Source organism: Sus scrofa, chromosome 16 (genome assembly GCF_000003025.6).
Source record: "Sus scrofa isolate TJ Tabasco breed Duroc chromosome 16, Sscrofa11.1, whole genome shotgun sequence".
NCBI classification, from domain to species: Eukaryota; Metazoa; Chordata; class Mammalia; order Artiodactyla; family Suidae; genus Sus; species Sus scrofa.
This window is the reverse complement of record NC_010458.4, coordinates 21,225,820-21,253,014: the sequence shown is the minus strand read 5'-3', so window position 1 is coordinate 21,253,014 and position 27,195 is coordinate 21,225,820. Positions and strand designations below refer to the sequence as shown.

Below are 27,195 nucleotides of genomic sequence, written 5' to 3'. Positions count from 1 at the left end.
AATTGGAGCTATAGCTGCTGGCCTAGGCCACAGCCATAGCAATGTAGGATCCTAGCTGCATCTTCGACTTACACCACAGCTCATGGCAATGCTGGATCCCCGACCTGCTGAGCGAGGGCCAGGGATCGAACCTGCATCCTCATGGGTACTAGTTGGGTTCATGACCACCAAGCCACAAGGGGAACTCCTGAATTGATTTTCTTGATTTTTGGGAAATGACTACTGGGGCATTCAGAGGGAGATGCCCAACAGACAGCTGCCTCCAGCAGCCTAGCGTTTGGAAGAGAGGTCTGGGGTGGAAATTGACCTTTGGAATTTGTATTTCAAACCACGAGCCTGGCTTCAACAAGTATTAACAGCCTGATGTAACAGAAGGATTTCACATGGACAGAAACTGTGGCAAAGAGATTAAGACAAAAACCTATGCATTTGAATATGATGAAATTAAACTGCCCTTTTAAAGGGAATCTCTAAGGATTTTAAAAATACTGAAATAGTTGCTCTTGGTGTTGTGTGGAAAGCTGGGAAAAAGGACATGGTTGAACCTTGTCAGGTATACGGAAGTGCGTTGTCACTGTCAGGGGACAATGATGCGATTATAACCCAACCCTGTCTCAGGGTGCCTTTTGTGGATGCAACTGGACCTTTTACGCGCTGCCTGGGATTCTGAGGCCATCCGAGCCCGTGGACAGTGGTAATGGCCTGTCTCTGGGAGCTCTGCCGACACTGGATTGTAGAGAATGCAGGCGACAAAGCAGGGGGGCTGCGTGGAGTTAGGGTGTAGGGCAACGCCTCTCTTAGGAGGATGCAGAGGCCCCGGGAGGGGAAGGTCCCTGCTCAAGGTCCTGCAGCGAATCATGTCAGAAATGGGAACAGAGCCCAAGTTCAAAATCACGGGGTGATTTTTCTCCAGATTTCGTCTTTCCTATCCTAATTACAGACCAAAAAGGAAACTTCTTGTGTTGTTTGGTTTTCCCTTTGTGCTCCTTTAGTTAGCATGTTAACCATTAACAGTTGTTTCACCATGTAGCGTAGTAGAGTTGGCTTCTGTTTAGTGACATGTCCATATGCGCCCGTCACTGTTCCACAAGTACCACAGGAGAGTTCCCGTTGTGGCTCAGTGGTAAAGAACCTGACTAGTATCCATGAGGACTCGGGTTTGACCCCTGGCCTCGCTCAGTGGCTTAAGGATCTGGTGTTGCTGTGAGCTGTGGTTTAGGTTGCAGATACAGCTTGGATCTGGTGTGGCTGTGGCTGTGGCTGGCAGCTACAGCTCCAATTTGACCACTAGCTTGGGAACTTCCATATGCTCTGAGTGTGGCCCTAAAAATAGAATAGAATAGAATAGAATAGAATAGAATAGAATAGAATAGAATAGAATAGAATAGAATAAAATAAGGAATTCCTGTCGTGGCTCAGTGGTTAACAAACTCAACTAGTATCCATGAGGACTTAGGTTCGATCCCCGGCCTTGCTCAGTGGGTTAAGGCTCTAGTGTTGTCGTGAGCTGTGCTATAGGTTGCAGACATGGTTCAGATCCCACATTGCTGTGGCTGTGGCATAGGCCGGCAGCTATAGCTTCGATTCAACCCCTAGCCTGGGAACTTCCACATGCCTCAGGTGTGGCCCTGGAAAAAAAAAAAAAAAAAAAAAAAGACAAGAAAAAAGATAAATAAAATAAAATAATAAAAGTATAATAAAAGTACCACACATATAAATTCACTCTGGACAACAACCCCATCAGAGACGGATAAACATCAGCGCTGGCAGAGAAAGATTAAGCAACTCCGACGAGACCTCATAGCTTATCAGACGTGGCATGTGTGCATTTAATCCCAGTTGAAGAGCATTTAGACTTCTGTAACAGGGAGCATCCAGTCCTTGAGGCAGAGAGGGATGGAGACACCACTCTCTTCTGTCCCCTGGGCATCTCTCTCTCTCTCACGCGTGCGCACACACACACACACACACACATACACACACACACGCACACGCACACGCACACGCACACGCACACACACACACACACACACACAGCCCTCTCAGCTATCCTTTGCCCCATAAGAGCGCTTCTTTCACAGGCTTCACGGTCCTGCCTCCCCCCTCACTTTGTTCCTTTCCTCCGGGTCATTTTCCAGCACTTTGTGCAGCAGCAAATGGGAGCCACACCCTTCCCTGGTGCCTGAAGGCCCTTCCCAGCCACACTGTCTCTCAGGCCTCAGGGCTGACCATTCCCCGCTGCCTCCAGCCTTTAGGAGCTTCTTGAGCAACTGAAAGGCTCTGCTCTGACGGGACACCCCTCAACACTGCTGGTTGAAAAGGCAAGTGCCTTTCACTTGACATCCTATTTGGACCGCTGACTTCTTCCTGAGGAAGAAAGGATCAATTTACGTTGTTGGCAGATCTGTTCACAAAAATCACATAGAGACGCCTTCCAAAGTTTTACAGGAGAACAGATCTCAGCCTTCCAATTTCACATTATAGAATAACCGACAACAACCAATACAAAAAAGCACCCCTGCAACTGGCTGCCTCGTGTCTTGGACCTAATGGGTAACTCTCAGATCCTTTTCTTTTATCTGCTCTTCTGCTAGCATCTAGCAGACGTGCTCCAAGAACAGGCGTCCAGTTGAAGGAACTGCTCACTTTCAGGTTATACCTGGAGTCATGTTCAATTTTGCCTTGCAATTTTGCACTGATGGCTGGCTGGAAACTGATCAGTCAGTACACAGTTTGCTGTGATGTCTTAATCTACCGTTCGACTCTTCTCATATGAGTTTGGCTTTGTTAGGTGTAGTTTTATATTTTAAACATTTATCCTGAAGTCAGAGTGGTTTGCAGATTTTAAAGTCTTGCCTTCTACTGTGGCCTCAGGGATAAGAAGGTAACAATAATAACACAACGATATTTTTGATCGTCATAATAATCTGATGGGTGGTGGGCAATATTGATGCAAACTCTTGGAATATCATACAAGTTAGTAAAAAAAAAATCAAAGGGAAACGAGCAAAGACATATATTGGTGAAAGGCGGTTCTTATCAAAAGCTTTTACAATTGGAAGGGCATTTAGAGAAAAATGTCTTCAGTAATAGATTATTTGCCAGATGAGAAAAGTGAAACCCAGTGAGCTTACAGATCTTGTCGAAGATCACGTGGAGAGTTAAAGGGACTTGGTCAAAGACTGTGGCCTCTGCCTCATCTCTAGACTCCTCTACGCTGTCACATCAGTGAGGATTACACTCTGCACTTTGGGGAGATGGTAAAGGAACCTGGGGTAGGGGTGGGCTCTAAAACTTCATGACACAAGTGGAAGAAAAGACACAGAAATTGATCAGTGGTTTGGTACTACATTTTTAAAAAGATCTCAGGAATTACCTCTATAAGATGCTCTTGCCTATTGAATGGCAGAGGTTCAAGAGGATTTGCTGGAATTTTTATATCTTTGTCTCCCGTAAACCACAGACCAGCCTAGACAAAAAACAGAAATGAGAATCATTAAAGTTCGGCTGAGATATAATTATTCCTCTAAAAGCCACAAAAATTACATTCGTCTTTGCAGGTGTCTACGGCAGTGGTCCCCAAAGTAGGGTGAGGAGACCGTAGGGGTGCAGGGGAAAACACTAGAGCTTCCATTTGCATATATATATCTTTCTTTCTTTTTTGGGCCACACCCGAGGCATATGGAAGTTCCCAGACCAGGGGTTGAATCGAAGCTGTAGCTGCCAGCTTACACCACAGTCACAGCAACGAGGGATCCAGGCTGCATCTGTGACCTACACCACAGCTCATGGCAATGCCAGATCCTTAACCCACTGAGCGAGGCCAGGGATCAAACCTGCGTCCTCATGGACACTAGTCAGATTAGTTCTGCTGAGCCATGACAGGAACTCCCATTTGCATATATTTCATTTCATCCTTTTGTAATTTTTATTTTTAAAAATTTGATAATATCTAGAATGCATTTGGGGAGGAGTACACATGAATACTTTATAAGCGAAAACCCACACACTGGAGGGCTAACTATATTTTGACTGTCGGAGCATGAAGAGAAGCTTGGAGGTACCTGCCCATGGTGCTGCTTGCATAGCAGCACTTTGGCGGGGTCTGCGCCCTCCACCAGCTCACACTGCACACACCCTGGTCCTGCTGCTCTCTATCCTTGGAGCCTAGTGCAGTGCGGGAATTGGAAATCTTTGCTGAGCGACGAACTGACACAAGAGTTCAGTGGCTTTTTTTTTTTTTTTTTTTTTTTTTTTTTTTTGGTCTTTCTGTCTTTTTATGGCCCTGCCCATGGTATATGGAGGTTCCCAGGCTAGGGATCCAATCAGAACTGTAGTCGCCGGCCTGCGCCACGGCCAGGGCAACACGGGATCCAAACCGCTTCTGTGACCTACTCCACAGCTCACAGCAACACTGGATCCTTAACCCACTGAGCGAGGCCAGGGATTGAACCTGCATCCTCATGGATGCTAGTCACGTTCACTAACCACTGAGTCATGACGGGAACTCCTCAGGGGCCTATTTTTTAATGACAACCCTCACTCTCAGCCCATGTCTGATGATACCAGTTACCAAATCCCACTCAGCGATGCCTCTCCCTCTCTCCCTTCGTTCTGAGCCCACTGTTGCCCGCTGCTACAGAGCCTCATTGTCTCCATCACAAGCCACTTGAGTAACCTCGAAGCTGTATTCTCCAGTCTCCCTCTTATTTATGTCCGCTTGTATGATGCAACCATATCAATTTTCTCAAAACTTTGATCTTGTCATATTATTTTCTGCTCAGAACCATTTCCTACTCTTTTTCTTTTGCTCACATCATTACTCTTACTTGGGGTGACTTCCTGTCCACCAGTGTGAACATACTTATCTTTCCTGACCCGGTTTTGATCACACCTCCTCAGGGAGGCCCTCCTTGATTTCTCCTTTAAACTCCATTTGACTTGTTTATACCTCACATTTGCCACATTTGACTTGTTTATACCTCACATTTGCCACTCCAGTCCTTTGGGCGTTCTCATTTGTGTCTGCTGTTGAACGTCAGGTAATTTTCCCTGGGTTCAAAGAATGTGTCTTGCCAAGCTTGACTTTCATCCATGGCAAGCACTTCATAGATGTCAGCATTCTGTGCCTAGGTCTTGCTCCCTTACCATCTTCCAGAGTGACAACCTGCCCTTGGCACTGCCAAGAACGATTGGCTGGCCTCACCTGACTCTGGCCTATGTTCTGTGCCTCCTTTCATCCCAACAATCACCTGTGCTCTGAGAGAACGATGAAATGGCACTGGGCAGCTTGTAAGGGGATGCAGCCCCCAGAGGTGAGGACTGGGTTTTTTTCATTTAAAGCAGAGCAGCGCTGGTGGCAGACACTTGCCATGAGAAACCTGTAAGGGAGAAGACCCAGAAGGAGCTAAGGTCTGGCATGGGCTTGGGCTTTGAGTGTAAGTGCATTTGCACTGACCAGGAAGAGCCCTTGACCAATGGCTAATTTATGGATGGTTAAGTACCACTCTGTGGCAAATAGGAGATAGGAACACAGGTAAGATTTATGTGTCAGGCCATGACAGAGCAACAAGGCTCAGAATTACCCTCCTTCCTTAAACAATAAGGAGAGTGAACAACAGGGAACACAAGACAGTAATTCCTGAAATAAGGACAGCATATGAGGAGCCTAACTGTTGTTCAAGCTACAGTGCTTGGAAAGGCATCCAAATGGAATCTGGAAGTCTTGCTGAGTCGAGAAGATAGATGTGGAGTTGAGGAGGACTAGAGTTTGCAGGGCAGAATAACTAGAGATGCACTGAAAGAGGGGAGGAGCCCAAGGGATCTACTGAAAGATCCCCTTAAGTCTTGACTGAAAGTCAACCTGTGGATGTGTGTACGGAAACCACCTGAAGGTGGACAAAGAATCACAGAAAGGATTAAACTGAACAATTCCTGAGACTCGCCCAGGGCTGGGACTATGCTACCACCAGGGAAAATGTTACCACCAGGCAGCGTGAGATGACCTCCTGATACACAGGCATGGGTGGAGCCTCAGGAGGATACTGCCTTAGTAGTGAGGCCAGATTAGCCCTGCACTAGAGGCTGCTCTGGACCCATCCTTACCAATCTGGATGTAACCTTGAAAGAATAAAACTGATTGCAAATAACATTACGGCTTGCTGGACAATATTTAAAGGTACATAAAATTGGGCACCCAATAATATAAAATTTATAACATCTGGCATTCTATATAAAGGCATGCAAAAAAGAAGCCAGAAAATATAACCCACATGTCAGAAGAAATATCAATCAATAGAAGCTAACACAGACTTATAAGGAGTGCCCATTGTAGCGCAGCAGAAATGAATCTGACGAGTATCCATGAGGATATGGGTTCAATCCCTGGCCTAAATCAGTGGGTTGGAGATCTGGCATTGCCATGAGCTGTGGTGTAGTTTGCAGATGAGGCTAAGATCCCACATTGCTGTGGCTATGGTGTACGCTGGCAGCCGCAGCTCTGATTCGATCCCTAGCATGGGTACTTCCATATGCTGCAGGTATGGCCCTAAAAAAAAAAAAAAAAAGAAAAAAGAAAGAGGAAGAAGCTAACATAGATTTATACAGATGATAGAATGAACTGGCAAGGATATTCCTTTAGCTATTCTAAATCTATTTCATTTGTTCAAGGAGATAGAGAAAAATGCATATACTGAAGAGAGAAATGAAGGATACAAAAAAGACCCAACTTAAACTTCGAGATAAAAAAATATAATATTTGAAATAAGACCACACTAGATTGTATTAATAACAGATTGGATTCTGTAAAAGAAATGACTGGTTAACTGGAGGACACAGAAGTGGAAATGAGTCCAAAATGAAGGACAGAGGGAAGAAAAACACTGGAAAAAAAATGAATCCAGCATCAGCTACCTGTGGGACACACATGTGACTGGATTTTAAGAAGGGATAGAAAAAAATATTTGGGGAAAAAACCCCCAAACTTTCCAAATTTGACAAAAACTACAATCTCACAGTCAAGAAGCTCAGTGAACCCCAAGCAAAAGAAATATGAAAAAAAAAAACAAAACACAGTGAGGAATACAGTAATCAAATTGCTGAAAACTGATGATAAGGAGGAACTATTAAAAGAAACTAAAGGAAATAAAGAAAAGAGATGGGATTCCTACTCCTCCCCCGTTTCTCAACAACTGCTCATTCCACAGCCAGTTGTTTCAGTGCAAGGAATTTTCCCTGTTTCTTTAAACTAAGAGGTCATGAATATTAGTTTCTTTTTTTAAATAGATGATATTTTATAGATTAGGAAACTGCCTCAAAGTGTTTCACAAACAAGAGGACCATATGGGAAAGAAAAAAGAACCTAACGAGAGAAGAGCTTATGTTTTTGAAAATAGTCATCTGTGAAAATTTCTGCCGTGTAAAAGGTTAAACGTGAACCGAAGGGTTGGGTTTAAAATGATAGAGCAAAAAGGTTCAGTCAACCACATCCTGCCCTGCTGGATAATCAGGTGATTTCTCCTGAAAATGTGGAAATGTCCTTTGTACACGTTTGTTAAAATATGGCCAGAGAACTTCAAGTGAGTTTACTTTTCTTTGGAGACTAAGTGCCGTGCCATTTGGATCTGAGCGCATCTGACTCATTAAGCCTATAATAATGCCCATTCTCACCGCCAGAGGATGAGTCGTGAGTTCAACATCAAAGAATTCTGCCTGAGTGTGACTAAACATCCACAGGCGACAGGGGCCAGCGTGTGACGGCTGCAGTAGGACTGGAACAAAGGCAGATGCACGTTTCTGCTCACATTGCTCAGCTGAGGCACACAGCCCCACCAGCTTCGCAAACATTGTACCTGATTCCCTTTAAGAAGCTGGGGGACTTGGCACACTCTTAAGTGGTAGTTGCGGTGAACTTGCAATTAGTCAAAAGAAAAGAAAAAAGGACAAAATAAAAAGCAGAGTAGAGAACCCCGCCCTCCCCTTTTCCTCAGAGAACTTCATTTCAGCAGTGCAGTTGTACTATTTTACTCTACTAAGGTGGCATTTTCTACAAATCATAAATGTTTGCCCTAGCCACCGTGTTGATATTCCCATCAAAGAACTCTGTGTGTGGAGTTCCTGACGTGGCTCAGCGGAAATGAATCTGACTAGTATCCATGAGGTCCCGGGTTCAGTCCCTGGCCTTGTTCAGTGGGTTGGGAATTTGGTGTTGCCATGAGCTGTGGTGTAGGTCGCAGACACGGCTCGGTTCGGATCTGGCATTGCTGTGGCTGTGGTGTAGATTGGCAGCTGCAGCCCTGATTTGACCCCTAGCCTGGGAATTTCCATTTGCTGTGGGTACAGCCCTTAAAAAAAAAAAAGGAAAAAAAGAAAAAAAAAGTTAAAAACAAAACAAACAAAACCCCCTCTGTGTGTGTGATCTGGCCAGTGCTGGAAATCTGTAGTCACGTTGGGAGGTCAAGTGGGCCTTTCCAAATGGCCTCCTTGTCCCAGACTCCTACGTAGTGGACATTGGGTGTCTTTTTTTTTTCCTTTTGACTAATTGCAAGTTCACCACAACTACCGCTTAGGAGTGTGCTGATTCCCCCAGCTTCTTAAAGGGAATCAGAGCTCAGAAATTCTCCTGCTCCCAAAACCCAGGTGCTGTTCTCTTAGGTATTTCTGATTTTCTATTTAATGCATTAGCCAACTTTCTCTAAGAAATTCACACTTTTGGTGAGGGAGCTTTTCTGGTTTTGCTCAGCACCTTGGTACACATTACTAACACCTAAGTTTGTCTCCTGTTTGTGCAAAAAGATGTTTAAATTGATATCCTGTGTTAATTGGCACATACCATAAACAGTGAAGGTTGGTACTTTCACAGGTGCCCAGTTTTTAAAAATCTGAAGCCACGAAGATAATAGAGTCAGACGTGCTCTGCTATTTACGTTTTTAAACAAAATCATCTTTACAAGTTTTAAGTCCAGGTCCAGGGCAGTGAACGAATTCACACATTGCTCTCACTTGGGAAGTAAATCAGAGCCCAATCAGCTAAGCACCCTTCTTGTTCACCTTGAAGGTCCTCAGTGTATAAAGGACATTTCCTCTGGCTCAGTTTCCTGGGAACTGCAGGGCTGTCTCTGAGCATGTCTTCCTTTAATCAAGGAAGAAAAGAGAAATAAGAAGGGATGTCATCTCTCAATGGTGAAATATATATGAGAAACGGGGACATAGAGATGATCGCCCTGTTTCAAAATTGGCACCTCATACATGTTGCTACTTTTCGTGTCTACCAGCAACGTGAGATGATGAGCACTGGCGCGAATTCAATTAGTAGACAGAACGTCAAGTCGCCCAGGCCCTTCTTAGTTATAGCATTTCCCTCCCACTCCTTCCTTACTCAAACTTCTTAAAAATGCATCGAGGGGATTCCCTTCATGGCTCAGTGGTTCACGAACCCAACTAGCATCCATGAGGATGTGGTTTCCATCCCTGGCCTTGCTTAGTGGGTTGAGGATCTGGCGGTGCCATGAGCTGTGATGTAGGTCTCAGATGCAGCTCGGATCCCGAGTTGCTGCGGCTGTGGCAGAGGCCAGTGGCTACAGCTTCAATTAGACCCCTAGCCTGGGAACCTCCATATGCCACAGGTGCGGCCCTAGAAAGACAAAAAGACAAAAAAAAAAAAAAAAAAAAAAAAAAAAGAATTGACGGTTCTCATCTTCACCTCCTATTCATTTCACTAACCCTCTGCAATCTGGCTTCTGTATTCCACCCAAATTGTTCTGGTGAAGGTCACCAGGTACATCCTACCCGCAAGTCCAATGGTCGGGTTACGTTATTGGACTATCCATCCGTTTACACATCTCCCTCGGGTGATCTCGTCCATTCATAAATTCAACAGCCGCCTATATCATGGCGACTTTCTTCCGCATCCGCCACATCAGATGGGACGTTTCTGTCTGCATTTCCCACAGACATTCCAAACTCAACTTGTCAAAAGCCATCTCATCATGCACCATGTTCATGACCAAAAGAAAAAGAAAAAAAAAAAAAAAACCCTGTCCCTTTCCCCGTGTTCATTGTAACTGTTGTGGCTACTCTGAGAGTACTGGGTATTGGGTTTATTAAAAGCTCTGCAGGCGACTTTAACATACAGCCAAGGTTGAGAACCACTGGGTGAGAGCTCAGGAGGACATGAGGTTCCTGTGACTTCTTTCAGAATCCTTTGCTCTCCAAGCAGTTCTGACTTTTTCAGACCCTTCCCTGGGGTGGAAGGCAGACTTCTGCCTGAGACTTGGACAGTGCCTGTGCTGCTTCTGGGTGCTAGACAGGGACCATGAGAGCCGGCCTTGTGACATCAGAGTGTAACACATGGCTTAGGTTACAAGTACACTGGTAGGATGTATGCCACCGGGTGCTGGTAGTGACCTGCAGATACTGCTCGAAAGTGACTGTGCCCAACTGCTCCTCATCCACGGCCTTGAACCGCTGCAGGGTCTCCAGGAGCTCCTCCTCCAGAGGGATGGGCCATGGCAGCGCGGCCACTAATAAGAATTTCCGCCAGTCCACCAACTCCGAGTTGATTACCAGTAATGACGCTAACTCCTGCAGCTGGAAGAAAACAGGAAATGCCACTGGAACATCTGTATGCCTCCCTCCTGTCACTCTATCTGCTCACGCTTCTCAGTGAGGAAGGAAGCAAGATTCGAGCCTTGGCAGATAGAGCCACTTCTGATTTTTGTGCCCTCAGAATCTACCAACCTGTCCACACCAGATAGAACCTAGAGAGTGTTTCCATGCTTGCTTGCTTGACATTTGCGGTTTTTTGCTGACTATTATACAATGAATTAACACTGGTGACTACAGGACATTTTGTATCTTTCAACAAAGGAATAAAGATGACAGTTATGAATGTGGGAGGGCTCTACAGCTTGTAGGGAAATACTCCTTGTGTTTTCTGATGCATTTTTCAGGAGCAGAATATGATGAAAAGCAAGCACTGCCAGAATCATCGGCTATTACTAGCTAGGATCACTCCATCTGGTAGTAATAGATACAAACTCACTGGCTGAGCCTCAGGGTCTCTATGACATTTTGTTGACTGTCAGCATCATCACTCATTTTCAAATCCTGAGCATGAATGTGCCATGTATCTTAACTTGCAGTTCATTCATTAAGGTTTTTACTGGCTGCCTACTAAGACACTATGCAAGTATTGATGATTTTAAAATTACTGATTTACTGATCAAAGAAGGATTCGCAAAGCTTGAAACCCACACAAAATCAAAGCTTACTTCAGGTTGAGTGAGGTGCATCCAACTACTAGGAAAGTTGTTTGTTCCAAGGTTCAAGGTTACCAAGTCCAGCAGAATGTCAGCAAATGCTTTATTTCCTATGACGCCTACAACACAGTGAGAAGCATTTTTTGGTTTTTTAATGTGAAAGGGCCTTGTTTCTTTGGCTAAAATAGAATAAATAATGAATATCTGTATAATTACTTCAGTCATTTAAACTCTAACCCTTAGAGAAACAGAAGACATTTTGAAAATACAAAAATGTTTCAAATTTCCTGATGCTCTCCCATTAGTTTCTCAGCTAAGTCACACGTCTTTTTTTTTTTTTTTTTTTTGGGCTGAGTAATAAATCATTCAAGATTAGGCGAAAATACTGAAACTTTATGTTTTACTTTGAAATCTTCTTTAACCTTTTTCTTTGATTGGGTTGAATTTTCAAAAAATTCTCCGAGGGTTCCAGTTATACAGTAGGGCTCAAAAGTAAAATGTTTTGGTAGATGTGGGATGAAGATGTGTCAAATGCATGCACATAACCACTGATATCAAGGTAGCATACTTATCCTATTTTCTTTTTATTTCACTGCATCTGCAGCATACCGACATTCCTGGGCTGGGGACTGAACCTGCGCCACAGCAGCAACTCGAGCCACTGCAGTGACAATGCTGGATACTTAACCTTCTGAAGCACATGGAAACTCCCTCATTTTGCTTTTCTAGGTCAGAATAAATTTGTTTTTGTAAACCTAGGGAAATTTGAATGATTCTATTACTGGGTTGGAAGTGCTAATATAATCAGCCAGTAGGCTCAAATATTCTGACATATTTTATAAAAGATCACTAAACTTTTAAGCACTCTGCTCTTCAACACTAATCTACTTTACCTTGTCCAAAAGAGATTGCTATTTAGGCTGTTGCTAATTGCATGCACATGCATTAAAGAAAAAAAAAAAGAACTAAGAAAGCACAATAAATGAATCTAACTCCCACAGCAGAGATACCTTCTAGAGCTAGAAAACACTGCAACATGTATTCGGGTATCTTTCAGGTCCAGAGCTGAAAGAAGCTATTCTTCTTTGTTCAGGAATAAAATGAGTAAAACCTAGACGTAGAATCTCAAATGGTTCTTCTCATAGCTAAGTTTTTAGTGTTTCTAAAGTCCAACATAAACTTTGCCATTTCCTCTAACCCTTGGGAAAGCACAATAATCCTTTTAAAATTTCAAACGGTCAAACCAAATATACACGTTTAAGAGCTGGAAGGTAATGTTTCATGTAGCAAGAGCAGAACATTCCTTTCTTTGCTATGATTGGTCATCCAGCAGGTTGTTCAGAAGTAAATGCTCTGTCCTTTTTGATCAAACCTGAGCATCCAGTTTGAGAGCGATGAGGACACTTTCCTAGGTAGTGGAATTTTTGGCAAAATGATCTTTATGTGATACCATAGTGATTTTCAGGTAAGTTAGAAATAAATCAGTCATGTTCCTCAAGATCAAATCGTAAATAAACTCAACTGAAACCACGGAGAGGCTCAAAGCATTTAAAAATTCTGGTAGATATGTAAAATATGTCTACCGTCTCTAATAGCTAGGGTACAAGCAAAGCATTGTAAGAAACTACTGTCAGTTTACAGAGAAATTGTTTATCTGGGGACTTTGGTATGAAATGCGAAAATTATTTTAAGACTCGGCCTTGTTACTTAAATGACCAAGGCCTGTAATAATATGGCCTTCACGTAGAATGCAGTAACAGAAAGAGGTACGCTTACACATTTTATGGATCAAAAAAAAAGTTCTCTTTCAATTCGGTCTTAAGTTAGCTATCTAATACAACTGTCATTTGGAATTACCCAGAAAATATAGTTAATTGTAAGCCGGGTTTAAAGGAACTCAAATCATAATTATAGTCTGGAAACACTTAGGAATAACTCTCAGAAAGATGATGTCAAAATAGTACTACTGCTTGGAAGTACACACCTCCCCCAAAGAACGTGAACGAACGTGTGACTATAGAAGCAGAATTAGAAAGAGAGGACAATCACACTTTGACATTTTTGCTTTGTATGTCTGGAAGATGCCAAAAGCCTTTTGTGCTTGATGTGAAAACTGGTGACTTCTACTTTTAAATTTCAGGGTTTTGACAATAGGTTTTTTTGGCTACGATCCACGGTGAGGTCAACACTTGTCACGCTAGTAATCACTTTCGTCGGGGCTTTCTGAGCGGGATGAGCAATCCGAATTAGGTCTTGTGTCACCAGGTGAAGATGGTGTTCTTGTATTCCATAAATGAATGGCTTTCCTGGGGTCAAAGTTCTTAATGTCTGGAGAATTCAACTGAATTATCAGGAGATCCGTCATGTCATCAGCCTTGACCTTGGCGTGCACTTGGGAGTTGGTGCGCTCCATCTGACTGAAGCCGCGTTCTGCCTCAGCGGAACTGGCGGGGAGGCTCAGCACCAGGTCCACCAGGGTCAGGATGTTTGGATACTTGTGCAAATAAACAGAATTCACAAAATCCCAGGTCAGTTTGCGGATATTCTGAAATCTAGGAGGAGAAATGAAAAATGTAAACGTTGGCGACGCCTCAGTGTTACCAGATACGTGTTACGTGTCAACGGGGGCTGCTCAGGCTCACCTAGCGTAAATCTCTAATTTCAACATGCTCCATTCTGTGTCCACTTCGTCAATTTTCACCTGAGCAGCTTCCAATATTGGTTCGTAATGTGCAGTCAGGATGGACACCTCTTTTTCTCCAAATTCTGCCATCAACACACAAAAGGGAAAGTCACATTTCTGAAAGACGCTCTATGGACGATCAAGGAAGCAGAGGCTCTGAGCCCGTGCTTATAGGTTACCTTGCTTTATCTTTGCAGGCCACAGTTTAAAGCTTCCAATCGTGGTTGCCTTCACCACATCTTGGCTGGCATCTCTGAAACAGCCTTGCAGCCTCTCGATAAGATGAGTTAAAACCATGTTTCTCACGTCAGAAATGTTTCCCCTTCCTCCGAGGCAGTTACCATGAAAGTGTGTGACGGATTCCACCCGACGTTCTTTTGGCCCTGGTCTGGGTGGGAAAACAAATCCCCCCCCAAGAGACAATTAAATGCAAAAGCACCTGGCAAATGATTTCCCAAGTTGAACTGTCTAGTTCGACAGACCCTCCGCGTCCCTGACTCCTCACCTTGTTTGATATATTCTGAGCATTTCCAGTGTGGACTCTAAGGTGGCAAATATATCAGCAATTGAAGAATTTCTGTTCTGAATGACGTGGGACAGAAGGCTTAGGACGTTAATGACATCCACCAAGAAGTGGACAAATTTAACAATGTCTGCTTGGAGAAGGACATCTAGAAGTTCTTTGGCTTTCTGATGACTCGTGTCACTTCCGCCTTCATCGGTCTGTAACCAGGGGTTGGGAATAAAAGAGGGGTTTCTCTTTCTCACAGTTATGATGTCAAATTGCTCCATAAAAGGATTTTCTTTATTCTGAAAAACTAAAATAGTAAGGCGTTTCAAAATTACTTACCGAGAGCAGGTGCTGGACAATTGCTGGATACCCTTTGAGAAAGTTCTGGAGGGCAGCCTGTAATCCCCGAAGCCACCTCCGGCCATCTACTGGAGATGGCGTCCCAGGTCGAAGGGGAAGGCTTTTGAAGGCAGTTATCAGAGAACTCGTGGGAACGGGAGAATTGTGATGGAAGCGGTGAAGGCTGTGGAGAAGGCGCGTGACATCGTTGTACAGGGGAACGCTCTGGAACACCGCCTTGTAAGACAGCTCAAGATGATGGGCAAAGCAATAGACGGCCAGCACACGTGGCTGGAGGTCTCTTAAAAGCAGGGCCACCCTGCGACTCTTCTCTCCCTCCGGGCCAGGGGCACCGTCACTTCCGAAACCAACCAGTTTCTTTGCCCAGTCTTGGTTCGCCAGCCGAAGTTGAAGATTTCTCTCCAGGGTTTTCTCGATGGCCTTTTTGATCCCCGGGGGGTCCTTCTCTTCCACCGTCTGTACCCCAACGATTTGGCAGTGCACCTGCCCTGCGCGTGCGAACTGCACGTACACGAGTTCAGCCTCCTCAACTGAACTGTCTGTCATCCCGTCCCTGATGATGGAGAAGAACTTACTCGTCTGTAATTTCTCTCTCAGAGTTCTCCGTTCTACTTCAGCGATAAAATATGTAAATGTTCTGGCCGATGTGTTAGTTCTGAATACCGGCCCAAGATCCACGCCCTTCATGTCATCCAACGTGCACATCCAGATGAAATCTTCGAGGGGCCGTCCGGTCTTGGCGATGGCGTGGCAGGATCGGAACAAGTTCTCCACCCTCCCCAGGGTGACCTTGCTCATGGCCCTCACCATCAGCTCCGTGGGAGCTCTGCTCCCTGGAGAACCGCTTGTCGCTTCCGTGAGCGAAGCCTTGGCGTGAGCCTCGCTGAGATGATGCGCGTTGAGAAATTCAGCCCTGAAGTTGTCGGTGCCGTAAAAAAAGCTCACTTGATTTCCCTTCGACCTCACTCCATGCTTACGACACAGGCCGCAGAACATGATATTCAGAATCTCATCATATACAAGCCATGGATATTTTTTAAGCCAGATTTTCAAAAATTGATTGTTCCTCTTTGGAAGGTAGTGGTCAAGCGTCCGAGGCCTTTTCTGCTTTTTGGTGACTCGACGCCCGCCGTCTGGAGGATCCCTGTCTTTAAAATAACTCAGTGTTGTTATTTTAAGTAATCACCCCTACTGACCTGCAGTGTTGCTTAATCCCTGTCCCTCCACGTTTGCTCATCAATTCTGGGAAAATTCTAGCGAATGCCCACTACTTATCAGGTCAGTGCTTTATAGCTCTTAACCCTCAGGTTCCAGTATCTCGATTTTATAGCTAAAAAAGTGGACCAATTCCTAGGAACAATCACCATTTTGTGGATTAAAAAAAAAAAAAAACCCTAGGGCACAGAGAGGTTAATTAACGTGTCCAGTGTCACAGCGGCCATCCATGGGGAGTGGGGGTTCACCAGTAGGCAGTCTCACCCAGCCCCCCATATTTACACACTTCACAGGACAGGTTTCTCCTGTGGCAAAGGCTGCCATGGTCTCCTCTCCTCTAGAATCTGTTACTCTGCTCAGGAGAGGGACCCTTTGGCTGTCATTTCCTTCCCATGGTGAGAAGAAAGAGTCACAGGCGGGCCGTGCAGGGCAGTGTGTCTGCTGGGTTTGCTCTGACACCTCATCCCTCCCACCTCAGCCCCACCTTTAGTGGCGGTGGCAGAATCAACTTGCTACCAACAGGCGGTCCTTTCTGGGTGTTTTTGTAAAGGATGCCTCACGCCTCATCTTTTGCTTTTCCCTAAAGATCTCAGTTTTGATACTCATTGGATTATGTGTCAGAGAGAAGAATATTGATTTATCTGGATGGATGAAAGGACAAAATAATTACACTTACACAAAATGACATCCTAAAATCCCAGTTTCTCCCTGAAGGCAGGGAGCCTAGACCATCAATTTCCCTTCTCCTACAGCTTCGGTGAGACTCCTCATCAGTAGATGACACAGTACCTATTTCACAGCACAGTGCAGCTGGGAATGTGTGTTTGTGCAACGTTATATTAAAGCAGCTCATCTGGACACACACACTTGGTGTTTCGCTTCACTTCACTGCTTTAGGGTCTCAGGCTTTCACTCCTTGACTGGATTTTAAGCTCTTCTTCTTTTTTTTTTTTTTTTTTTGCTATTTCTTGGGCCACTCTCGCGGCATATGGAGGTTCCCAGGCTAGGGGTTGAATCGGAGCTGTAGCCACCGGCCTACGCCAGAGCCACAGCAACGCAGGATCTGAGCCGCGTCTGCAACCTATACCACAGCTCACGGCAACGCCGGATCGTTAACCCACTGAGCAAGGGCAGGGACCGAACCCGCAACCTCACGGTTCCTAGTCGGATTTGTTAACCACTGCGCCACGATGGGAACTCCGATTTTAAGCTCTTCTGACAGAACCACACTTGCTTCTTATTTGCTCCATCATGTGTGGGATGACCTCTGGTCACTAGGTGGTTGTTTAAGAAAATAAATCTCCTTTCCGAATTGATTTTTTTTTTTTTTTTCATTTTAGGCCCACACCTGTGGCATATGGAAGTTCCCAGGCTAGGGGTTGAATTGGAGCTGTAGCTGCTGGCCTACACCATAGCCACAGCAATGCCAGATCCGAGGTGCATCTGCGACCTACACTGCAACTTATGGCAATTCGAGATCCCTAACCCACTGAGCAAGGCCAGGGATCAAACCTACAACCTCATGGACACCGTGTCAGGTTCTTAACCCACTGAGCCACAACAGGAACTCCTGAATTGATTTTCTTGATTTTGTATCTCTCAATATCTTTGAATTGAAAATTTTGCTATTAGTTAATCTGCCTCTGCTTTTCTTAGCCTACTTGCATCTAACTTTCAGCTTGCCATTTACCTAGTCCTTTTATAGTTGTTGTTAAAACAAAGCCCTGTTTTTGTTTTTTTCGCAACTCCTAAGTATTGCTGTTTTCATTTAAACCAAGCCTCTTTGTGGTTGGTACCCACTGCCTCCATTGTCTCACCTCCACTTCGGGTACTTTTCTTTTCTTTCTTTTTTTTTTCCTTTTTTTGGTCTTTGTAGGGCCTCATCTGTGGCATATGGAGGTTTCCAGGCTAGGGGTCTAATCAGAGCTGTAGCCGCTGGCCTACACCACAGCCACAGCCAGCACCAGATCCGAGGCACGTCCGTGACCTACACCATAGCTCACGGATCCTTAACCCACTGAATGAGGCCAGGGATCGAACCTGCAACCTCATGGGTCCTAGTAGGATTCATTAACCACTGAGCCATGACAGGAACTCCTCGTTGGGTAATTTTTAAGCCTCTCAGCATCAGGCCTTTTGGGCCATGCCTGGTGCCCATACTGCACACAGGAACTCTGGTGGATCCATGAACAGATGCATGACCAAAGCAGACTCTTGTTGCTAAAGGAGCTTTCACTACTGATCTAGCTAGCTTTTATGTTTTTAGTTTTATGGGCAGAATTGTCCAAAGGATGCTCCCTTGAATTCTGAGCACACACTTTCATTTGCCTAAGGTGAATTCTCTGGCTTCATAAGAATATGTTTCCTCCTGAAGAGACAAGAGACACATAAAACTGCCCAGTCTTACTAGGTCCAAAGGCTTCTAGATCTGCTACTGCATTTCTGTGATCTGAACCCGAGCCAGCAGGAGGAGTCCACCCGCTGAGAGAACCACAGGGTGCCTGGAGGCCACACTCCTTTTTGCTCTAATTCCTAGATTTTGCCACCTAGCGAGATATACCTGTTACTAACATCGATCCATCTCTATTAGACCTTTTCTAAGAACTCTTTCTGCATTTCTTGATTTGTATAAACATCAGATTAATTTAATTTCTTTTTCAGATCAAATTAGGGGGCTTTTTTTACCTGCAAATAAATAGTATCATAGTTTGAAAATTTTCTCAGAGATACTGAGCCTAGGAAAACCTACAGAACTTTCTAATTACTCTTTTCAGGCAATGACCCAGGTGCCTCACCCCTGCCCCTTGCTTAGTTGAGGTTTTGGGTGGAGATGGTAGCACCTGATACTCTGAGATACAAATACAGAATATCCTCCTTCTAATCCAATTTCCACATCCTTTGGCCCTTAACGCCTTTGATGATTCTCTCCTGGAAGTCCTTTGGGTGCCACCTGAGTCTTAACATCTTGGCCACAAGATCTTTGTGGCCCTCATTTCCTGCTGCCCACCCTGACTGTCTGTTGTCTGTTCCCTAAATATGTCATGCAACCATAAAACCTCAATGTCAATTCCAATTTCCCCCATGCCTGGAATCCCCTGCCTCTGCTGCGCTTCCTGGAAGGTTCTGTCCGAAAGTTTCCTATGGGCTAAACCGTGTGCTGATCTCCACAGGCAGCAACAACTACTTCCTCCTTGAATTCCTGTAAAAACCATATTGCTGGGTGATCTAGTTTGGCCACTATAGCCTAAAGTTCCTGAGTCTATTCCCTTTGTCTCTGATACCAGTTACTGAGTCTAAACATCGCTAAGAGGGGTTTGAAGGAGGGATTTTTGTCAGCTTTTAGAGCAAAGTTACAGGCCATGAAACAACTACACACTGCTTCTCTTGAAGAAGGAGTGAAGGTATAGAATTTTCTGGATTGTGTTTTCTCCAGCTAGCTTCTCAGCAGAAGCCCAATAGCTAAGAACTGAATCTCTACAGACATTACATGGAGTACTGATGAGCTTACAGGGAAAAGGAGTTCTTATGGTTTAAGTGGGGAGATTGGAACTAAAGTGTTCTGGTTTCAACAGACTCCAAATTGCTTTCACTGGTGAAGGGCTGTCTTGCTGATGTGCTTGGTAGTTGATGTTTGGGACAAGATGTACCTGCCCGGAGATGACTGTGGTACACACACACAAAATGCTTTTGTTTTGGATGCTTACAGTCCCCAGGGAGCTATGTAGCTCATGGTTCAAGTTCCATGAGGTGTTGTGGTTTTTTTCTGGGATTGTTCTAGGGTAACACTGCAGGTGCCTCTTAGGATATGGGTAGCTTCAGGATACAGAGCTAACGTTTTGGATAATAAGAAGCATGGTTCATACCAATATTGTACAGTGTTACTTATGACATTATAATGTAATATGGCTGTTAATTATGTAATTAAGGGATGTGGTTTATATCACACTAAAATTTCACATTCTATGTGCCAGGCACTTTTAAAGCCCTTCAATTTTTAAAGCCTGTAATTGCTTTGATGCTTCAAACAACCTCATGAAATATCCCATTTTCTAGATGAGAAAAATGTGACAAAAAGAGATTAAATAACTTGCTCAAGATTATATCCCAGTCTTTGACAAGAGGTGGGTTTGAAAAGAGCCATCTGACTCTCCTCCCCATGGACGGGTCGTCTTCCTCATCCAGCCACGGGCAAGAATAAACACGGAAATGCTAGATGGGGGCTGACCCCATGTCAATATCCGCTATTGCAATTTCGAAAATACTCCCTAAATCCCTTCTGGGCTGGGGAGTATGCTCATGAGAATGACTCCTGGGAGAGTTAGGTGCAAAGAACGTCTTGGTGATTCAGGCTGTCTCTTACTTAAGCTGCTCCTAAAATTCCAAAGTATAGATCTTTGCTGGGTGGCAAGAAAAATGCTAGCATGACACGTTGTTTTATTACATTTTGCACGATCTTGTATGATTATCACCTGCAAGGTCATTTTTTTCTGGCACATTCGTGACAATCAACAAATAGTATTTCATGTCTAATCACTACCTTTACCAAAAGAGATTTAGAGTGATCACAAGTGGTAGGAGAGGAGTGATGAATATGAACATGGTCGAATATGATGCATTTTCAATTTTACATGATTTTCAGTAAGGACTGTCTTAATGAAGACTTAATTTTCATGTGGGTTAACCAATGCTCAGCAAAACTCTTAAGCTTTAGTTCTTTCCATTAGTGCCCTGATACTAGTTACTCAAAAGCATTATCCAGTCACTTGTTTTAATGAAAGATTATCCATTTCCCTCAATAATTTTATTCATGTAGCAAGGTTAAAAGTTACAAAAGGTAACTTAATGACATTACCACTGGTAAAATAGCTAAAATATCTTGCTGTAGCTATAGCAACATGTTGGCTGTATGTGCAAATATGTGTTTTTCCCTAGAAAAAATTCACTTACTCATCATATTTTAATATATTTTAGTGAAGTTTGCATTTTAGATATCATAAGTTGCATAGGCATATATGAAATACTATAAGAAAATGCTCATATTTCTCGGCTTAGAAATAGCAGCAATTTTCAAGGTCAAGCAGGAAGTTTTGAAGGATTACACATTTAGAAATGTACCATTTTCAGCCAGTTGCTCTCCACTTTCGAAACTGCTATCACTTCAACTAAGACTGCCGTTTGAAATTATAGATTTCTAGGGTAATTACCAAAAATTGTTTTCCAATTCTTGGAAGAAATATGACAAAATCTTCACGTGAAAGATGGATTGGTGTGTATTCTTTAAGGCAGTGGACAACAATCACAAGAACGAGGAAGAAAGACCAAAGCCAGAGGATGCTGTTGGGGCCAGGGGAATGGGGAAAAGGATGGGAGGTAATTTTGGGGCTTCCTCGGGGAGGAGCAACGCCCACGTTCACTGCCTGACATCTAAGATGTCATCAGAGAACCTCTAATTCTGTGACTCTGGGATGCAGAAAATGGAATGATTATGATGATGCCTTCCCTTTATACATTAGCCAATTCCCAACAATGAATACTACTTCTATGGACAGACTGCACAAAACTGTGCTAAGTATTTCACAAAAGGCACCATATGCAATATATACTCCTTTTTTTTTCAAATAGTATAATTGAGCTAATAACAAAGAAAAGGGTTTAAACTCTCTGCCTGTAGATTGTAACTCATTTTGAACCATCAAGATCCTCCAATTCCATTATTATTATATAACTTTGTAAGTTCTGTATTAATTACAACTGTGCTTCTTAAATCTGGGTTAATCCTCCAGCTTGGGTGGGCAAAGGTGGTTCCCCGGACAGAGAGGCCTCCTCGTCTGCTTTCCTACAGTTTATGCAGTTGGGGAAGGAGAAGCAGAGCAGTCCCCAACCTTCCCTTGAACATCCATACTCAGGCCTCCTATCTACTCATTTTCTAGCAGCTGTTCCTCCAACTTCAAATATCCCCTGTGTCCTTGCTGTCAAATCACTCTTTCCTTCTTTTAATTCCTCCCTCCAAGGTATTTTTCCACAATATTTTCCTGACAACCTCATGGCACACCGATTCTCCTTTGTATTCTTGAGCACTTTGATCAAGTTCAGATTCTATTCCAGAAAGAACCTAAATGAAAGTTTATATCTTCTTCTTCTTTGCCTGCTTTTTCAAATTACACTTGAACTCCCTAGGGCAAGTGGTTTTCCTTTTACATCTACTTTTCAATATGTATATATATATAACTATCTCCCTCCTCCTCTCCTTCCCTTTCTTTCTTTCCCCTTCCTTCCTCTTCCTACCATACTTTGAAAACTGTTGTATTCTACCATACCCTGAAAATAGATAAATGTATCAGTTGTCATCTTTTAGTCCCAACGGTTTCTAGGGCTACTCTTCTAAGACACACACATGTCAAGTTATAGCTGATATTTGCAATTTATTTTTAAACTTTTAGTTGAAATGTATATTCCAATTTTGAGACTGGACCTACGAATATACTGAGCCTATCGTCATGAATACCAAAGATCCCTTTTGAAAGGGTTATGTGTGGTCCATCATTTTCCACCTACTCAAATGCTCCCAAAACACTTTGAATTTTGACTTGCTTCCAGTCACCCTAGTTTAGGATTAAAGCAAATTATATTTCATGTTTTGAATTTTTATAGCTCTCTTATTATCTGTAAAAAATAGTATGGATAAAAGAAGAGCAAAAGCAGCTCTGAAGAAGGAAATATGTAATAAAAAGACATTGTGACGCCCACACAATGGAAAAGAGGATGGAATCTGCCTGACTGAAGGACTGGGGGGATCTCATGCTCTGGCTTTATAAAACTGAAATTTTTCTGTACCTGCTGATGGCGTTTTTTGTTTGTTTGCTTGTTTTTTTACCTGCTGCTTCCTTCCCAAATGCTGTCAACCTGAGTTGGTTACACCCACCACTGTAGTGTGTGTCTTTCTGTCTTGGAGGTATAGACCCACCCAAGCTGATGAACTGAGCTGACAAGTGCCAAGGTAAGGGTCTATCCAGGGACATATGGTTACCCCTATTTTACCCATTGGGCTTAGCAAGGAAGTCTCAGGCTTAAAGCCAAGTTTAGACTAATGAGATCTCATGTGGTTTTCTGGAAATTCTGAATTTTAAAAATCAAGTGAAATACAACCATGATGAAATTGGAATTGTGTTAGAACTAGACTATTGGTAGTTGATAATTCTCTAGGGAAACCTAATGATTTTTTTTCCAGTAAGTAGAAGATGTTGGAAGATAAACCTCTCTATGAGAGGCAACTTAGTTCAGTGAGAAGAGGCATGACCTTTGAACCTGAAGAGTCCTGAGTGATATGTGACCGTAGGCAAGTTCTCATGTGCTCCGTGACTCTATCCTGACCTACAAAGTGGAGATGATTACCCCACACGTTCTGTCTGAATTACTTGTGCTATCAATTGATGGAATTCATTGATGAATATCTGTGAGTAGAAGGATCCTGATTTTTTTAAAAAAAGCCTATGCAGATGCTACAGAGCCATAATGATAAAATACAAAGGGAATAAAGAATTTGTGTGCAGAAAATAACATGTACACTTACATGTGAACAGATTTAATCAATTAAGCAAATAGGTGTTAGGAAGTGTTCTGCTCCTGGTCAATGAGATATTGAAGGAAAAGGAAAATATAAAAGCGAAATTCCCTACTCTCTGGTCTCCCTGGACCAGTGCAGGAGAGAGAAACACAAAGTCATAATCTCAGTAAAAAACCTAAACTAGAAGTATGCACGGAGACTGTCTCTCAATGCCAGATGGAGACATTCTAAAATTTACAAAGCAGCCTGCGGTGGGGGTGGGGAGCAGGAGAGGAGAATGACCAGGACTAAGGACCACCATCCTGCCAAAGTAATAACCACTGGTTTTCTTGAGTTAATTCAGGTCTATGTTGTATGATGCGAACATGAGATGGACTAGAATGAAGCAAGAGCTTATATTAGTGCCACACAACCGTGCTGTTTGCCATCTTGGTTAATCTTAACCTTTTTTTTTGTGCTCTTTTCATAACAATTACTTCTCCTACCTTTAGGCGCTATATCTAAGAACTGATCTCGAAGGTTGTCAAGCTGCTCGATGGTCAGGGTGCCATTCTCCTCCTTTTCTACAGGTGGAGGACGAACAGGAGGAGGCGGGTCTGGAAAGACCTTGATATTGCCGTTAATGAAGAAGTCTTCTTGATCCAAATAAAGCTCATTCTGAATTTTGGTAGATGTTTCAATGTGATAGCGAGCTACCTCAGTTAATTTTTCCACACTGAAAGTGGAAAAAGGAACAGGGTGATCCCCACTAAAGATACTGTCAGATTATTAGACATACACACGGAGTTAACACATAACATAACTAAGTTAGAAAATCAATTAGCATGTTTAAAAATTCTAATTTAATCAGTATGGAGATACCTTAGAAATCTATACATAGAACTACCGTATGACCCAGCAATCCCACTCTTGGGCATATATCTGGACAAAACTTTCCTTAAAAAAGACACATGCACCCGCATGTTCATTGCAGCACTATTCACAATAGCCAAGACAGGGAAACAACCCAAATGTCCATCGATAGACGACTGGATTAGGAAGATGTGATATATGTACACAATGGAATACTACTCAGCCATAAAAAAGAATGACATAATGCCATCTGCAGCAACATGGATGGAGCTAGAGACTCACATACTGAGTGAAGTAAGTCAGAAAGAGAAAGACAAATACTATATGATATCATTTGTATCTGGAATCTAATATAAGGCACAAATGAACCTTGCCACAGAAAAGAAAATCACAGACTTGGAGAATAGACTTGTGGTTGCCAAGGGGGGAGGGGGAGGGAGTGGGGTGGTTGGGGAGCTTGGGGTTAACAGATACAAACTATTGCCTTTGGAATGACTTAGCAATGAGATCCTGCTGTGTAGCACTGGGAACTATGCCTAGTCACTTATGATGGAACCTGATAATGTGCAAAAATAGAATGTGTACATGTATGTGTAACTGGGTCACCATGCTGTACAGTAGGAAAAAAAAATTGTATTGGGGAAATAACTATTAAAAAATAAACAGAATAATAATAACAAAAAATTTCTAATTTCTCAAGTCCATTTGTAAAAAGGTAAATAAATGTAAATTAGGAACAAAATATATGCTTCCATTACAAGGCTAATAGTCACACATTTTATATAAAGCTCAACAAAAAGAGATTTCACTAAGATGGTTTCACTAGTATTAGAACATATTTTACTATAATAAGCAAGATTTTTTCAAGAGATAAATATATCATTCTAAGTATTAACTGAAATAAGGTTATACAACAGAAAAACCTGTAAAATATGGTTGTTAGAATAACACATGTATTTGGAATCAGGACAAATTATATGTAAAGTCAGTTAAATTTGATAATGGGTTTCTAGAAAAGTGGCTTTTCTCTGACTTTACATCAAAGAGCTTGATGCTACCTAGGATACACCTGACAGAATGGACTGACGAGGTAGTCCATTGACAGTGCTTTGCTACCTTCTTGGAGAATAACAGTGCCCAGCTACATCGTGTGGTATGAGCAGCAGTAGTTCAGAACCACTGTGCTATGGTGGGGAGACGCATAGAAGCTGAACTCCCATTCCAGACCCCTCTTCAGCCAGGGGTCCTTGGGTGTGTGACTCAAGCTGACTTCCTCATCTTTGCAATAGAGCCAGTAACACACAACTGCATACCTATGGTTATTAATGTGAAATCACACAGGGCATGGATTGAGGCTCTACTGGGGATTACAGTAATGGCCCTAATTAAAGGGCACTTTAAAGGCCAGAGAAGTTTTATACATGATCATAAATACAATATCATTGTGTTATAGAAAGAATCTTCTTTATATCTTGCAATCAAGTTTGAACATGGCAGAAAAAAAATGCCTATTTAATCTGCTCATATAGTTTAGGGATGCCAAATATTCATACACTGCAAACTTTAAAAAATAGTATGAGTTGTTTTCTTTCAAGAGACTATCTTGATGTCCACGCCAATATTCTGTATTTGTGAATGTCCACATAGTATGTTTGATCTAGGTAGTTTTGCTTGATGGTGTTTGTGTGCAGAGGAGAGGGGCACTGGGTAGCTGTTGAGTTTACAACCCTGAGTGAGGAGGGACCCAGCCACAACCAGAATATCAAAATAAGTGCGCCATCTAGTGGAAGGTAACCAAGAGAACCTCAAAAAGGGCTAGGGAAAAAAAATGCCAGGAAAATGAAAAGTGGAATTATAAATTCAAAGGATCTTCCTTTTCTTTTTTTTCTTATCGCTGGAGAATTTTTGCAAGAACCAGAACAGAAAGCATAACTGAACGGTTCTAGGTTTTAACTTCCTGTGGCCACATTCAGATGTCAGAGAGATAGCTACACGCAAAATAAATCTGAGAAACATGAGTCTCTCTGATAAAAAAAAGAAGCATTTAAACTCGACCACCACATAGATGGGCGCTGCGAATCCTAAGGAAGGAAGGAAGATATGTTTTCGCTTGCAAGCGACAGGCAGAGAACAGAACTGAGCATCACGGCTCCACGATGCTGATGAGTAACTGACCTGGCTCTTCTAGGAGTCAAATCATTTTAGGCATTACTGCAGCGAGGGCACCAGGCTGAGGGGTGTGTGTGCATGTGTGTGATTGCGTTTTCCTCTAGGGCAACAGATATAAACAACTAGGCTGAGGATTTTAGAATAGAACTTTCATTATGAGACCGGGATGGAGAAAACAAACCACAAGGACCTTCTTCAAGCTGGCCATTGTTGCTTCTGAGAATACTTGTCATTTGCATCCTAGGTTATGCAGCAGCTTCCAAATTTTCAGTCAATGTTTATTGCTAACTGTAGTGTAGCACAGAATCTAGATCTAGTAGAAACCTCTAAAATAGTCTGGTTGGAGTGTTTTCTTTCGTAGATGAGGCCCTGTGGGGCCCAAAGCAGTTATGCATGCTGTCATTTGTGGACAAGGACAGAATCCCCATCTGTCTCCTGACTCTCTGATGAGAGCTCTTTCTGCCCTGTTGACCTGCCTCTTTCAGGGGAGAATGAAGAGGATGAGACTCACTGCCCGTCACTAGCAAAGAGAGTCTGGAAAGCCTTTGGAACCCGACAGAAGAGCAGAACTGGCTGTCACAAG

General features: G+C 43.1%; 2 protein-coding genes across 2 annotated transcripts in view; both read right to left on the bottom strand.

Moving 5' to 3' along the window:
• The window catches only part of SPEF2 (sperm flagellar 2), a 176,129-nt gene that overhangs the window by 11,577 nt on the left and 137,357 nt on the right, over positions 1-27,195 (bottom strand). Inside the window, 4 exon segments of the mRNA NM_001044561.1 lie at positions 3,377-3,469; positions 10,405-10,587; positions 11,271-11,377; positions 24,077-24,306. Coding sequence (NP_001038026.1) covers positions 3,377-3,469; positions 10,405-10,587; positions 11,271-11,377; positions 24,077-24,306 — 613 coding nt within the window.
• On the bottom strand, positions 12,323-14,740 carry LOC106508146. Its single transcript, XM_021076632.1, has 4 exons — positions 14,447-14,740; positions 14,121-14,329; positions 13,901-14,024; positions 12,323-13,810 (listed from the first exon to the last, which is right to left on the bottom strand). Exons 1-4 carry the CDS (start codon positions 14,731-14,733, stop codon positions 13,456-13,458), a joined length of 975 nt encoding a protein of 324 aa, XP_020932291.1. The 5' UTR covers positions 14,734-14,740; the 3' UTR covers positions 12,323-13,455.

Excerpts from the sequence above, each read along its gene's own strand:
- LOC106508146 (XM_021076632.1), bottom strand. The coding sequence starts at position 14,733 with ATGGAGCAATTTGACATCATAACTGTGAGAAAGAGAAACCCCTCTTTT. Across the intron at positions 14,330-14,446 it reads CTCAGAATATATCAAACAAG|ACCAGGGCCAAAAGAACGTC; the intron begins GTGAGGAGTCAG and ends TTTCCCACCCAG. Across the intron at positions 13,811-13,900 it reads AAATTAGAGATTTACGCTAG|ATTTCAGAATATCCGCAAAC; the intron begins GTGAGCCTGAGC and ends TTCTCCTCCTAG.